Source organism: Apteryx mantelli, chromosome Z (genome assembly GCF_036417845.1).
Source record: "Apteryx mantelli isolate bAptMan1 chromosome Z, bAptMan1.hap1, whole genome shotgun sequence".
Lineage (NCBI taxonomy): Eukaryota > Metazoa > Chordata > Aves > Apterygiformes > Apterygidae > Apteryx > Apteryx mantelli.
In genome coordinates this window covers 66,113,072-66,127,442 of record NC_090020.1, presented here as the reverse complement: position 1 = coordinate 66,127,442, position 14,371 = coordinate 66,113,072, and the positions used below count along the sequence as shown (strand labels likewise).

Below are 14,371 nucleotides of genomic sequence, written 5' to 3'. Positions count from 1 at the left end.
GCCTTAACCTGAAGCATCATATACACTGATACTTTGAGAAAAAGTAAATAAGAATGTTTGGCACCTTCATTTTCAATCCCTGCAGTAAAAGTAACTTTTTCAGTACAAACTGGTGCAGCGCTGCCTTCCTCAATCTATGGACTGTTATCAGCAAACAATAAGGTAAGGATATTTCATGATAAATTTCCACCTACTCACCTCAAGGGAAGGTTGATGGTCCTCCCCTTAAAATCTGATTTATGGTAATTAAAATATCGACATTATTAGCCAGTTTGCTCTTGGTCATTAGAAAAGACATCTTTGTTACAAGTGTTCACTCTACATGGTTAAAATCAGTTGACGAAGATGTTAGTGTTTCAGCTGGCACCATCAGGTTGTCTGTAATTCCAGGTAAACTTATCGCCTTAAGGCTGTACAGTCAACCTAGGCTAAAACAAGATCAGATAGTCTGGTTTAAATATGTTAACCCCTAACTGAACAGGTCCTTTCAATCATATCAACTAACACAATTAAACAACACACATATCCATCAAACCACACCCACGGACTTATGTATCTGGGAAAAATTATTGATACAGCAAAATGATTACAGGGCTGCCGTTAACAGTATAAATTTCCTGTAAGGTCATTTCCAGAATAAAATGAACTCTGGTTTTGCTTTGATTTGCGTGACTTTGAAAAACCTGCTTGTAAATTTCTTCAAGAAGACAAACTTTGGAAGAAAGGAAAGGTCCATGGTTAAAATACACTGCTTATGAATGCAGGCAAGCAAGAGCTACCATTAACACATGTTAAAGTAGTGAGGGAGAATGATGGAGGAGTTTGAAAACCAGCCTAGGCTAGTACATATTAATGTAATTGCTGCCTCATTAACATTTTGCAAACGCCTAGCGTTGATTGGAGTGGATTGCATTCTGACGCTCTGAAAATGTGCTAATGAGTGATCTTTCTAGCTGAAAAACTAGCTTACGTATGAATGTGTACGCAGTGAGCAGCACAGGAGAGTCCTGATCCCAAACTGTGACACACAGGCACCCTAACTGGGCAGCATAACTGAACAAGTAAAAGAGGCAGCCAGAAGCGCTGAAGTATGTTTCTGGTCAGCCAGTGACTTGGATCACCCCAAACACATCTTAGCCACTCTGCCTCGCTTCCCCAGCCCGTGAAGCAGGAATACTTCTCGTCTGTAAATTGAGTAGCACGAATGTTGGGGAATATTGCTGTAGCATAGCATCTGCAATTTTTTTTTAAACAAATCTCACAGTACAAGTAGATGAAAAATGGACCTTAACGATCTGCATTGTTTCAGGTGAAAACTGTTTCAGATATTGTTGTTATGTATTTTATATTCTGACCTGTTTAAAATATATCCATAAACTACTTTATTCATTCTGTACAAATCAGAAACTATCCCAGACTAGGAAAAATAGGCTACTAAAATGCAAAACTAAATTTGTATATTAAGTGTAATTCAGATATTTCTTATCTATAATAAAAGATCCAAACCAATCAAACTTAACTGGAAGGTCTTTCTCCAGTTTAACTTTCCTTTGTCCTTTCACTCTCCCTCCCCAAATAAAGCCAATAGCAAAAATGCATAAATAAACCAGCAGTCCTTCCTCCTGCAATTACAAACGGATGGTTCAGTTAAAACACCCTCTTGCAGAAGAATCTAATACAAGTGTTCAGTCAGCTCAATTCGATTAGCTGATCATACATTAGTGGTTTACAACTTAATTAATAGCAGAGGTAAGCTGTTCAAATTTTATTTGTAGATAATCTAAACAGGCCCTCCACACCAGCTTGATTCACTGTTGTTCCTCTGCTTGTGATTTACTGCAGATACTACTACTGCTGTAGCTACATTTCAACACCTGGAGTGGGTAAGCAAAGCCAAAAGACAGAACTTGCACGAGCAGAGAAGTGTTTCTCCCTCGGGTGGAGGTTAGGAGTAACCAGCAGCCGCCACCACAGCACAGCTGTGCCACCAGACACGCGACTGCGCAGCCGTGGCAAAGCTGCAGCCGAAGCGCTCGGAGGTGAAATGCAGCTCAGCAGCACATGCCGGCCACCCGGCAGCTCGCCGGTCTCAAGGCGGGACGACAAGCATCGCTGCCCACGATGCCTCAGCTTGCCTACGTTCAGTTTTGCAGCTACACAAAGGACTGGCCACAAGGAACTACAGCTGGGATCCATTCCTATTGCAGATACGCCCTCTGTATAAGAAAAATCAGAACAGGATATGTCCAACTGAAATATACTTAATTCTCTAAGTCTCTTAAAAACGGAAAGTTTTGGCAAATGATACCAAACCAAAACCCTTACTAATGTAGCTGAGGCTGCACAACAGCTTCTTAGAGCAGTTTCTTTATGAAACAGTGGCTGAATTGATATTTCAGTGAACACCATATTCATTTCACGAAAAGTTTACTCAAGAGAAGAAGCTGCCTTTTATTGGAAACACAAAATTGAAAAAAGAGAATGGCCACTTCCTGTCTCTGAAATACTTAACCTCTTAGGGTCTAACCATGATTACATCAACACACTACGCAGAATATAACGCAAGAGTTCTTGGCTCTAAATACTGTCACAACAGGCCACAAATAGTTAGATTCTTACTGTCATGCTACTATTGCTATTATTGTCACTCATCATGCCTTTCAGTAGCCCTAAACGCCATCTTTATTATTGAGAAGTTATGACGCGCTCATTTCCACAAAGCCTTTCCCACGCAACACCTCTGAAACATTCAATACTATTTTTTGTAAATGCCATAACAAAGGTACACTGACATTTATATTTTAACTTTAAATAATATAGTTCATAATTTTCAAATCCTCTGTTATGGTGGTTGAAAATAAAGCCATTTTCCCACATCAAGTCCTAGCTATTTATTCCATAACATTTTGTCTATATTATTCTGTGTCATTACACTAAAAGGAAAGAATTTTTCATACTGTGGCATTTCCTATAATGAAAAAGGCTACAAAAAGGAGTGGCTGTGTGCTGGTATGGACCCTTTGCTTATATTTACAGAAAAAATGATCAAATTATTAATGACTGGGAAGCTATGTGATGCTAGAAGTTGAAAAACTGAAAAGTGTTAAATCACAGCAACCTTAGAAATGTATCATTCCTCTTATGTAGCTCTTCCATTCAGGTCATTTTAAGAAGACAGGAATACAAGAAGCAGAAATTAGTTTTTCTTAAAATTTAAAGTACAGACTGAATCAGTGAGATTAAGGGATCCTGACTTGGTTTGGGACCCTGAAATGCTACTGAGTTTTTTTGTTCCTACCATTTTGGGTCAAATCTAGGCTCCTGTCAGCTGACACAGATTAGAGGATAGTCTGCATGGTGTAATTCTGTTTGAGAAGAGCCCTGACAAACAGCCAAGGGGCTCAACCCACCACAGGTTAAGAGGTTTTCAAATCAGAGATGCCTGGTCCTCAAGGGCAGGGGAGATGAATGCCGGCTGTCATGGATGTGCACCAGGAGAAGAGGATGCTCAGGCTCAGACCTTTAGCCTCTCCTACCATATTTGATTCTGTCCTTCTCAGCAACAGACCTACAACTCTATCGCACCATCACAGGCCCCTCTTACTACCTCCTCAGAAGAACAGGCATTTCATGATTTTCCTCATTTAACACCAACTTGGCAGCCCCTATAGAAGCTGCACACATTGTCATAAAAGATCTTCAACCGCTACGGAACTAGTGCCACATTTCTGACAAGACAGAAGTGTTCACAAATGATAAGGAAGAGTTGGTGCAAGCCATCTGCATGAGAGCAAATTTCACCCACAATCTTACTGCAGCAAGTCTTTGCGCAATACAGCTAACAAAGCGCTATCTCCCTGTTAAACCTCACTCATCACTGCGGTTACCCGAGGGCAAGTTTGCTGTTCTCCACAAGCATGAATGGTCTTATATGGGAGCAAGTAAGGTTGCGCACAAGGAACGGCACTCCAGCCCAGAGGTCTTAAAATCCCTTTGGGCTGGCTCCACAGCATAAAAAGGGTAGAGCGAACCTGGAAAGGAAGTTTTTCCTTACCTCCACAGTCCTCTTTTGCTTTTCTCCCGTTATGAAGTAAAACAAAATCGGGGGTCCTGCATAAATATGCAATAATGTAAGTTCAGGGTCACCCATTCACCACTTTCATAAACTCAGGTCTCCCGTCATCACCATACAAATTCAAATCCTGAATGAAATTAATGATTTGAATCTTTCCTGGTGCTGCACTCAAACAAGCTTTTACTTGAGAACAGCTGCCTCTTGCCTAATCGCAACCTTGTCAGAAGCAGCGCTCTAAAGTAAAGAGCTAACCAAATCCTCGGATTTTCCTAGAAAGATCTGGGAACGTCAAGAGCCAGTTAAACTATCATGTCAACTGGCCAAGTGTGATGGTATTGCCAGACATTACATAAGAGGACTGTCACACAATCAACCCCATGAATTTTTTGATCTGGTTATCTGTACTCTTTATATCTGAGAAGAAAAAAAAAATTGGTATGAGGAATTATTTGACAAATCATGGAATATCTCTTTGGAAGCATAAACCTGTCTGCTTTGCAATACTTTAGTCACACTAACAACAAATTCCTTTTCCACTGTTTTGTTTTCATAACATATTTTTCATGTGCAATAGCTGAAACCCAAGAGAATGACTGATGTTCAAATCCTCTTAAGTGGATATGACAACATTATCCTTCCCTGTAACTGGAAGCAGGTCACTCTAATTTGTGACTATGACAGAAGGGGATACTATTTTACTCTGCCTGAGCTTTCATGTTTGGAAAAAGCATTACAAAAAATTATGCTCCTACACATGAAATATAATTTCTGAAGAGAAGCTTCTGTGTGACAAACTGTATCACCAAAGTAGGCAGCAACAATTCAAAAAGACAACACTAAAAACTAGTCCGTTAATAAAAGCTGACTTTCCAGCCACGACTGAGCCAGTGACATTAGCCATTTTCATTAGCTTTAGATTAATTCTATCTAGACTCTTACAGAGTTACTGACCACCAGACCATTTAAGTTTTTTCCACAGAATAAGAAAGATAAAATAGATGAATGGACCAAGTCAGGGGCCAGAGCCTGTCCTGAGTTCTGTATACTCTGGAGACGTAAGGAATGGTAGCAAAACCCAAAAAGCTGCTACCAGCCTGCTGGAACAAGGCGCTTCCCCAGGCAGGGGCTGGTGCCCGTGAATGCCGGCCGGCACACGTGAGCTCTCTGGCTGTGCTTGCTCACTCCAGCAAGGGTCACGCAGCAATGCCGGCAGCGGGGGACTCGCCCATGCCGCTGAGCAAATACAGCACTGGTAAAACAAAACTCCTGTTTGAAACCTATCAGGAGATTTAGTCCATTATTAAAAAAAATCTAGCTTTTAAACTAAATAATTAGTTTAGCTTTATTTTTTCCATGGATATTACATTAGTTCCCCCTGTTGGCTGTGTGAAATGCAACACAGACACTGTAGAGGAAAAAAGGAAAAATACTTTTTAGCAACAGGAAAATGTGATTATAAAACAACTCATATTGGCAGGGGACTTCAGGAGATAACGTAAAAAAATAAACAAACTGAGCGGATTTCGAGTTGTCTTTTTTGGCTTCCAGTGTCCTTTTAATCTACATTAAATGTTTACAGGTAGGAAATGGTAAATTTTTAAATAAAATAACATTAATTTCCAGTGCAAAGTTCCCTGGTTTCTTGTAACAGATAGCAAGGTTATTGTCTGAACATAAGTAATGGGTGACAAGTACAAGACCATAAACATAAACCAAGATCACACTGACATTTGCACTGATTATTACATTAGTGTAGTCTTTGACAGTTAGTTGATAGTTAGATAAATTTGATGCTTTGAGTATCTTCATAACATTCAAAACATACAAGGGTTTTTGAATAGTAACTAGCACTAGTAACTGCCTGTAAATATACTTCACCTTTAACCTCTGAGCATTTTCAAATACTGGTATACAAGCTGGACAACTATAAAATAGTTTATACAGAGAAAAGTAGTTTCATAGTTAGCATGATCAAACTAAACAAAACTTAAATCTTCTTAGCTTTGATACCTAAAAAAGCTTCCTGTAGAAAAAAAGACATTCATAGAAGCTTTCAGTATAAAAGAAATCTCTATTATGACCCTAACATCAATCCTCAATGACCTTTTTCCATGTTGCTGTTCATTACCAGTTATTAGCAAATCCTGCAAAAAAAATCTATAAACTGCAGTAAACCTAAAACAGAAGCAACATGAATTGAAACTTTTCCATGCCTAAATTCAGATACCCAGACACACAAAAGAAATACATTAGAGATGTTTGCAAAATCGTAATTACAGAAGTGAAAACAGGTTTTGCATATCAGTTTCATTATAAGTGTTCCTCCATGTTTGACTAATCTACAATTAGTGCAGTCCAGCAGAAGGTGGTTGTTAGATCTTTATTATTGGCATTGTTTATTTATTTATGATCTGCCACAGTAATAACTCTAAGTCCCTGCCCAGAATCAGGGGCCATTGACCATAGCCAATATTGACAACATACGGTCTATAAAATTAGAAATAGATCTCCAAAAATTAAGAACATTTGTGACCATTTTTAAAATTTAGGATTCTTATCTGTTTTCTAGTCTCTGGGCCTTTCAAGATTTTACAGTTTTTCCTGCACAAATATGAGGACTGGAAACTTCCTTAATTTTTTTAAAAGAAGCTGGGATTCTCTAGTTACCACCTGAATCCAGAAGCCGGTAGTTTAAGAAAACACCAAGTACTGTGAGAACCATAATAAAATAATAACAACTGACAGTACTTTTAAATATGATGACCTTTTGAAATGTGATTTATTTACGATCTATGCACCAGAGATCTATCCATCAGTGACTTCACATGCAACGCCTCCAGGCACTTGGTAACCTGCTGATTCAGAGATGGCTGGGAATTGGGACATCACCTGGACAATACAGTGATCTTGGTGTAACTTTGCCAGCCAAGCATCCTGGCTGGCTTCCTACAGGGCAGTTCTAGAGTGCGTTTTCGGGGTTGCACCTACACGCACAACATGCTGGCATTCAGCTGGAGGTTGTGGAAAGCACACCGTGCCTACTGTTTCAAGCAATTTTAAGCAGGGACAACAGAAGAAGGATCTTCTCCTAGATCTGTATCATCCTACTTACAGTCATGCAGACGTGAGCTTGCACGTCACCAGCTACTGCTAACTGAGCACTAGGAGCATCTAAACCAAATAAATACAGACCTCAGTCCTGGACTGATACATGCTAATGCAAGTCCTACACACGCACTGCTGAAGGTAAGGGGATTCCATGCAGATGCCACGGTCAGGCTGCCAGCTCACCGTAGAGCACAGGGATCAAAAATTTAAGCCTCAGTCCCAGCCTAGTTCAGACATACAGGCCATATGGTGCCATCTCTTCACTGGAATTTTTTCCTCTACTACAGCAGCCTTTGCATGTAGGCCAAAAGCTCTCACCTAGTGCAGAGCTCTGCTCTTATGCCATTCCTTACGTGTGAGGTTCACGTAAATAAGGAAAACTAACACTAGTGAAAATGCTGTTATACATATAAAAAAAAAGGTAGATAAGCAAAAGAAGCAGGTGAGAGGCTGAATTAAAAAAAAAGCTGTTTATTAAAGAAATTCAGAAAAAAGGGAAAGAGGGAAACAGTGAGAGAAACCATGTTACGTACTGACGACATTCTGTTTCCAGATTTTCTCATCTGACTTTGCAAGACTTACTCTTGGGACAGAGAACTGGGTACTCTTGAATACTGCTGCAGTATTGAAGTCTATTTCCTTAGCCTTTAGCTGCAGTTTCTCTATAAGCCAAAATAACATCGCTTATCTACACACTTTACAGAGATGTCGCAAAGAGGTTGGAGTCAAGTTAAAATAGATGGTGCTGTATAAATGCCAGATACGTTTTAATAATCTGGACTAAAATGATTGTTTAGAACAACTGTTACACACTTAAAAGTAAAAATCTTTCTGCATTGAATTTTCTTGCAATATTGTATGGGCTCACTGATTTAATTATTTTCAGGATTGTTCACAGGATGGTTAATGACACTGATTTATTTACTTTTCACTTCTATGAAAAAAAAAACAAACACTGAAAGATGTCACAGAGATTCCTACATAAACAAGGAGGGGAAAAAAAAAAGGTTACCTTCAAAATTGAGTATAACCTGCAAAACTGAACAGTGGCTATTCCTTCCCAATATAGTGATACTGACAGTGTTCCTAAACACTGCACTAGAAGACAGTAAGTAGCAATAAAGTGCTTTAGGTATGTACATTCATACTTGATAGATCAAGCAGATTGAGGCGATATATTACTGCAATATAAAATTCCAGTTCTGATGTAGGGTATTCTTACTGACCTTCAGATTAACTATGACAACTAGTCTTACTGTATATCTCGCATCTATCCCTTCTCTGCATGATCTTATTTTTAAAGCAAGAAGACAAGCTTCCTTCTGAATCACATTTTCCTTTTAATTTGAATAAACATGTGAAGAATGTTTATCCAGTAATCTACGGTAAACTATCCTTTAACTAGTTCAAACAAATACTAATGTAACAGTATAAGATGCAGCACCTTGGTATTTATTTATAGATGCAAAGCAGTTATCATGTTTTAGTTTAAAAATCGATCCTCTTTTAATCAAAATTTGAATATACTTGACAAAGTAAAAATATTGATTTGTAATACTCTAAAATATCTTGCCTTCATTGTTCATAAAATATACCACATATCCTATCTGTTTTAGGGATGCAATAAATAAATACTTGAAGGATGTCCAGGTTCTTGTGAAATAATGGCTATACAGACATCATAAATAAGGAAACTGATAGATGTTCAAACATGTTTGTAAGAAAAGATCAGGCCTTAAGTGTTAGCCTGATCTTACTCTCTTTGAAAACAAGAGAAGTTTTATTACCGGATTCAAAAAGTGCTGAAACAGACTCCAAAACTCTTGATTTTACAACTTGACAGCACATATACAATATGTCCTGAACAATTACATCTTTCAATGAGCAATAAAAACTGAAAACAGTTTTGAGAATATGGCAACTCCAAGTGGACAACTCTCAAAATAGAGATTTAATTGCTGCTGAGTCTCTAATGATAAGAAAAGCACATGGCATGACAAAGAAAAAAGCTGGTTATATTATGGGACTAAACAGTATCTTACATGTAGGCTGAGTTGAACATGGGCTTAAACAGCCGACAATGAGAAACAGCAGATATTCGGTAACAGCGGTCAAAGCATGACAGCAGAATTGGGGGGGGGGGGGGGGGGAAGAACTGGCATAAGTTGAGCCAAAACCCACAAATTTTTTACTTTAAAAAATCCTAGTTACAACTAAAGTGGAAAAAGGTGCTAAAGCATAATCATCAGCTGCTTTCATAGGTACAAGTGAAGCAAGAAAAGTCCTTTTATTCGCTATAATTAAAAGCTCCTTTCTCTCATTACACGTGTAGCTCCCCAGATACCTGGCGTGTCAGTTGCTGACAGGTGTAAAAACACACTCCGAGGCAAGGCAGCGCGTTTATCGCGCCGGCTTTGCAAACGAAGCCCAGGAGCGCGGCCACATACTCGGTTTGCAGGCCACCCTCACGAGGGGAAGCGCGAGCACGAAGGGAGCGCGCGGCGGCTGCTGCAAAGGCCGGCGGGGCCCTGAGCCCCCGGGGCCCCCGCACCATCCCCGCAGTCCGCACCGCCCCGGGGGGGGACGGGACACACCGAGCCCCGGCAGGGGCCCAGACCCACGGCGGCCCCCGGCCCCCTCGGTCACGCAGCGAAGGTCTGTCAGCATCCCTGTCTGCTCAGGAAACGTGGCCTGCCCCACGCACCGCGGCAGGAGCTGCGCCACCACGACCTTACTTTCTGACACCGGGCGGGCTGCAGTATTACACAGTCACTTTAATTAACCAACTTCTGACAGCGACGTGCAGAGTTTTCTCGGGGAGGGCTCCAGCTCGAAACAGCACGCGCGGGGAAAGAGCGAACAACGAGCGGCTGCGGCTGCCAGCGGCGGCACGCAGCCAACGGCCGCTGCCGGCGCGGAACCGAAACGCGCGCGGAAGCGGCGCCGCTTCCCGCGCCCCGCGTGGCCGCCCGCGCCCCAGCTCGCGGGGAGCGCGGTGCCCGCCCGGCCCCGGCCCCGGCCCCCCAAGACGGCCCCCAAGCCGGCCCCCCAAGCCAGCCCCGGCCCCCGCCGGCTCCTACCTTGTTGGAGGCCATTTCGCTGACGGAGTGCCTGGTCTGCAGGGTCTCCAGCTGGTCCAGGCACCAGTCCAGCTCCTCCAGGGTCTCGCTGGCCAGCTTCTGGTAGGCCTCCTCTGCGAAGAGACAGGGAAAGGCGTACTCAGTCCGCAGCCGCTTCCCGGGGCTAGCGGCCAGCTCCAGCGGGTCCATCCTGCCGCCGCCGCCAGCCGCCCGCAGGTGCCCGCTGCCCGCACATGAGTGCTGCTCCCTCATATTGCTCGCCCGGGCACCGAGCGGGGCGCAGCGCCGAGCAGCGCAGCGCAGCACAGCCGCCGGCCCGCTCGGCCTCTCGCAGCCCGCGCCCAGACGCGCCCGCAAGAAACTTTCCGCCGCGCCGGCTCCGGCCGCCCGCCCGCCCGCGGCGCCGCCCCCGGTGCCGCCCCCGGTGCGGTGCGGTGCGGTGCCACCCCGGCCCTGCCCTGCCGGCGCGGCGCGGCCCCGCGGCGGCGGGGAGGGAGGGGGGGGGGCAGGGCCTCCCCGCGGCGGCCCCCCCGCGCTGTGGGAGCAGCAACGTCCTGGGGCGTCGTGGGAACTACGTGGTCCACACTTATAAAGCGCGGGGAGCAGGTCAAGGAAACGCGCCCCCCTGCTGGGGGTGACTGCGCCCCGCTGGCGCGCGAGCTGCTAAAGGCACGCTCAAATATTGCAGTAATGTTTGCTCTAACCCCAAAGTCCGTGTGTATGCAAAGCATCTCATGGTGGCTCTAAGGGGGAAAAAAAAGGCTGGTTGGAGGTTTGGAAGTGGACACCCAATATTGGTATGGAAAGTCATCGTTTATTCGAAATTGCTGCATGTCACGTTGCAGCATACGGTCTGAAAATTCGCAGAACTGAACCACAAAGAGGAAGGCATTCCCTTCTTCAGCAAAGCACCAACAGCAGGAGATCTGTTAGTAAGCAAATAATTTCAAAAAAATAATTCCACTGCTAAGGTGCAAATCGCACCTACAAAGCCCATCTTTTTTATTTGTTCCCTGATGTAGATGGGGAAAATGTTTCTCCACACTGAACTGAGCTGAGCACTGTTTATCTGAAACACCAAGTTTTGAAAATGCTGGCATGCACACTTCTGGGATCAGCTACATGCGAACGTAACTCCAGGGCAGAGAAGGGTTTGTTCAGTGGACTTGTTTTTCCATGCAAAACATCTTCCTGAATTTGTTTCACACTAAATTAACTTCTTTTCAAAATGTGAGACAAGCAAAAGATCAGGCAAACAAATTAACTAAAACTCCTTTTTAAATAAGATACTTCAGCATGGACTAGTGCTAAATAGTTCATTGCATTACAGTTTTGACATGCAGGATTCATAGTGGATTCATCTCTTTTTATATTACAGAGCACATGCTCCAGAACTTTGGGTTCCTTCAAAGCTGTTAAACTTTGTGCATACTTGTGGATATTTCAAAAACACTACAGAATTTTGAATAGCCTCCACTCATTTTTGGAAAAAAGGCAAGACAAGAACAAGAAGTTTGGATTGAGATTAATTGGCAGAGCTGTTTAATGAAAAATTTTCAGCATTTGCCTGCATCATGGTTAATCTGTACTTCAGTTAACATAGCATTAACAGATACTCAACAACAACATCCCTACTGAATTGTAAACACTGTATTTCAGACATGTCATACTTACTATAAATGCTTCCCAATCCCCCCCCAAATTCCCCTGACAAATAAAGACAGGATTTTCCAGACTCTTTATCCATCAGAAGAGAATCTGTGAAATTCTGCAATACAACAGACATCACAGCTCACCTCACTAGCCTCCTAAATTATTTTTAAATAGTCATAACTGCGACTAGTTCTTGAAAGTGAACACTTTGTACATTGACCTCAAAGTGCAGATTTCATCCAGATCCATGCTAGAAATGTAAGAAACTTTGTTCATAATATGTTTGTAAGTGTACTGTGTTAAATATTTCTGGCGAAGCAGAGATGAGTTTAACATATGCAGTTATCTGATGACCTTATACAATGATTTCTTTGAGGATAAAACACATAATGAAGTGAGGTAAAATGAATATGTACAACACTGTTTTGTTGTCTAGCTTGCCTGCAGCCTGCCCTTCAGCATTTCTTGAAAATCAGATATTGGGAAATTCGTATTTTGCTTCACAAGTAAGCATCACCCCTTCAAATACTTAAGACTGTAAGAATGTGAGGTTTTTCTGAGAAGTATGAAAGCGATAAAAAAATGTTGAAGGATGCCAATTTAAGTTAAACTAATAACATGTTCTGTTTGTTGTTTATTAATTTTGAAACATATATCCCTTCTTATCTGTGTATTAAAAATATGTCATCAACAGCACCTTACAGTTGTGTGTCTTTATCCACTATCCACCTTCCCTGCGTATCTCAAAGTATGTTAGAAACCAGAATCCCTCGCAAACAGCACGGAGGTTTCTGGTGGCCTCGCGGGCCTGAGTCCCACACTTCAGCAGGCTCCTGGCGCTCAGGGGCCCTGCACTGATGCTGGCGGACCAGTTTGACTATGCAAAATCCTAATGAGCACTGGCAGGCTAAAGACCATCAGCCTGACTTGCAGGATTCAGCACCCCATACATGTTCTCAGGTCGTAGACCTCAGGCCAGCCCTAGTATCTTAAACAGAAGAAAGAAGGGTTCTAAGTAGTGACAAGGTGCTCATCAAAGCAAGCTACCGCCTTCGTTCCCACGGCTCCCACAGATTGTTGAGCAGCCAAGGAAAGCTTTTCCAAACGGTAGTGAAGTTCTAAATTTGGTCCACACTTTTGTTGTTATAAAATGTCATGGAAAACATTGTCTAGGTTAACAGCTTTTAAGTATAACACCCTGTCACTGCTGAGCTAAAAATAAAAAAATAAATAGCAGCCACCCAGATTTGACAGCCTCACAAAACTGTTTCTGACCTCTGTGTTACCATGTAATTATTGCCAGCCTGGATAGTCTACCAATCAGTTTGTGGTGTAGACACAGGAGCGAGCTTTTTGTCAACATTACACAAGTGGAAGAGGGCTAGACCCATTTCGGTGTCCTTCAGAAAGGGTATGCAGGCTGTTGTTTCAGTGGCCCCTTTATATCAGCAGAACAATCAAGAAGAGATTGCCAGGGATGGAGTCCCAAAACAGATTAACTTCTGTAAATTAGAGTTCTTTTTTGAAATTTCAGAGATTCTTTCTGTAACTCATTAGGCCTTAATAAGAGGGAAAGAAATACGGTTTCTGAGAGAAACACCAGTTACTTCAAAAATTTGCATACTACTTCATATATGGTTTTAAAAAAAAGGAAGTGACAGCAACTGTTCTCTTTCCAGTTCACAGATTAATATAAACAATCTCACCACGTCTAGCTTTCAGTACGGTACCTAGGAGAAACAAATCAAAGACTAACAAAAAGAACAAAGTTTAGCCATAATCACTTGGCATTGCACACCCATTTTTTTTTAAAAAGGATGTTCTAGTGTCCATGTGTATAAAAGAGTCGATCATTAGCATGGCTCCTAATACAACACTAGAGATCACAGAATCACAGAATCGCTGAGGTTGGAAGGGACCTCTGGAGATCATCTAGTCCAACCCCCCTGCTCAAGCAGGGTCACCTAGAGCACATTGCACAGGATTGCGTCCAGGCGGGTTTTGAATATCTCCAGAGAAGGAGACTCCACCACCTCTCTGGGCAACCTGTTCCAGTGCTCTGTCACCCTCACCGTGAAGAAGTTTTTCCTCATGTTCAGATGGAAGCGTCTGTGTTTCAGTTTGTGCCCGTTGCCTCGCGTCCTGTCGCTGGGCACCACTGAGAAGAGTCTGGCCCCATCCTCTCGACACCCTCCCTTCAGATACTTGTACACATTGATAAGATCTCCTCTCAGCCTTCTCTTCTCTAGGCTAAACAGGCCCAGCTCTCTCAGCCTTTCCTCATAAGAGAGATGCTCCAGTCCCCTAATCATCTTTGTAGCCCTTCGCTGGACTTGCTCCAGTAGTGCCACATCCCTCTTGTACTGGGGAGCCCAGAACTGGACGCAGTACTCCAGATGTGGCCTCACCAGGGCTGAGTAGAGGGGGAGGATCCCCTCCCTCGACCTGCTGGCAA

The 14,371-nt window shown here is 42.8% G+C and overlaps 1 protein-coding gene across 4 annotated transcripts in view; it reads right to left on the bottom strand.

Annotated features, from left to right (window-relative positions):
- The window catches only part of PDE4D (phosphodiesterase 4D), a 528,631-nt gene that overhangs the window by 43,515 nt on the left and 470,745 nt on the right, over positions 1–14,371 (bottom strand). For all 4 annotated transcript variants that reach the window (XM_067315238.1, XM_067315241.1, XM_067315240.1 and 1 more), the window contains one exon: positions 10,264–10,376. In XM_067315238.1, coding sequence (XP_067171339.1) covers positions 10,264–10,376 — 113 coding nt within the window. The remainder of the gene's footprint in view (positions 1–10,263; positions 10,377–14,371) is intronic.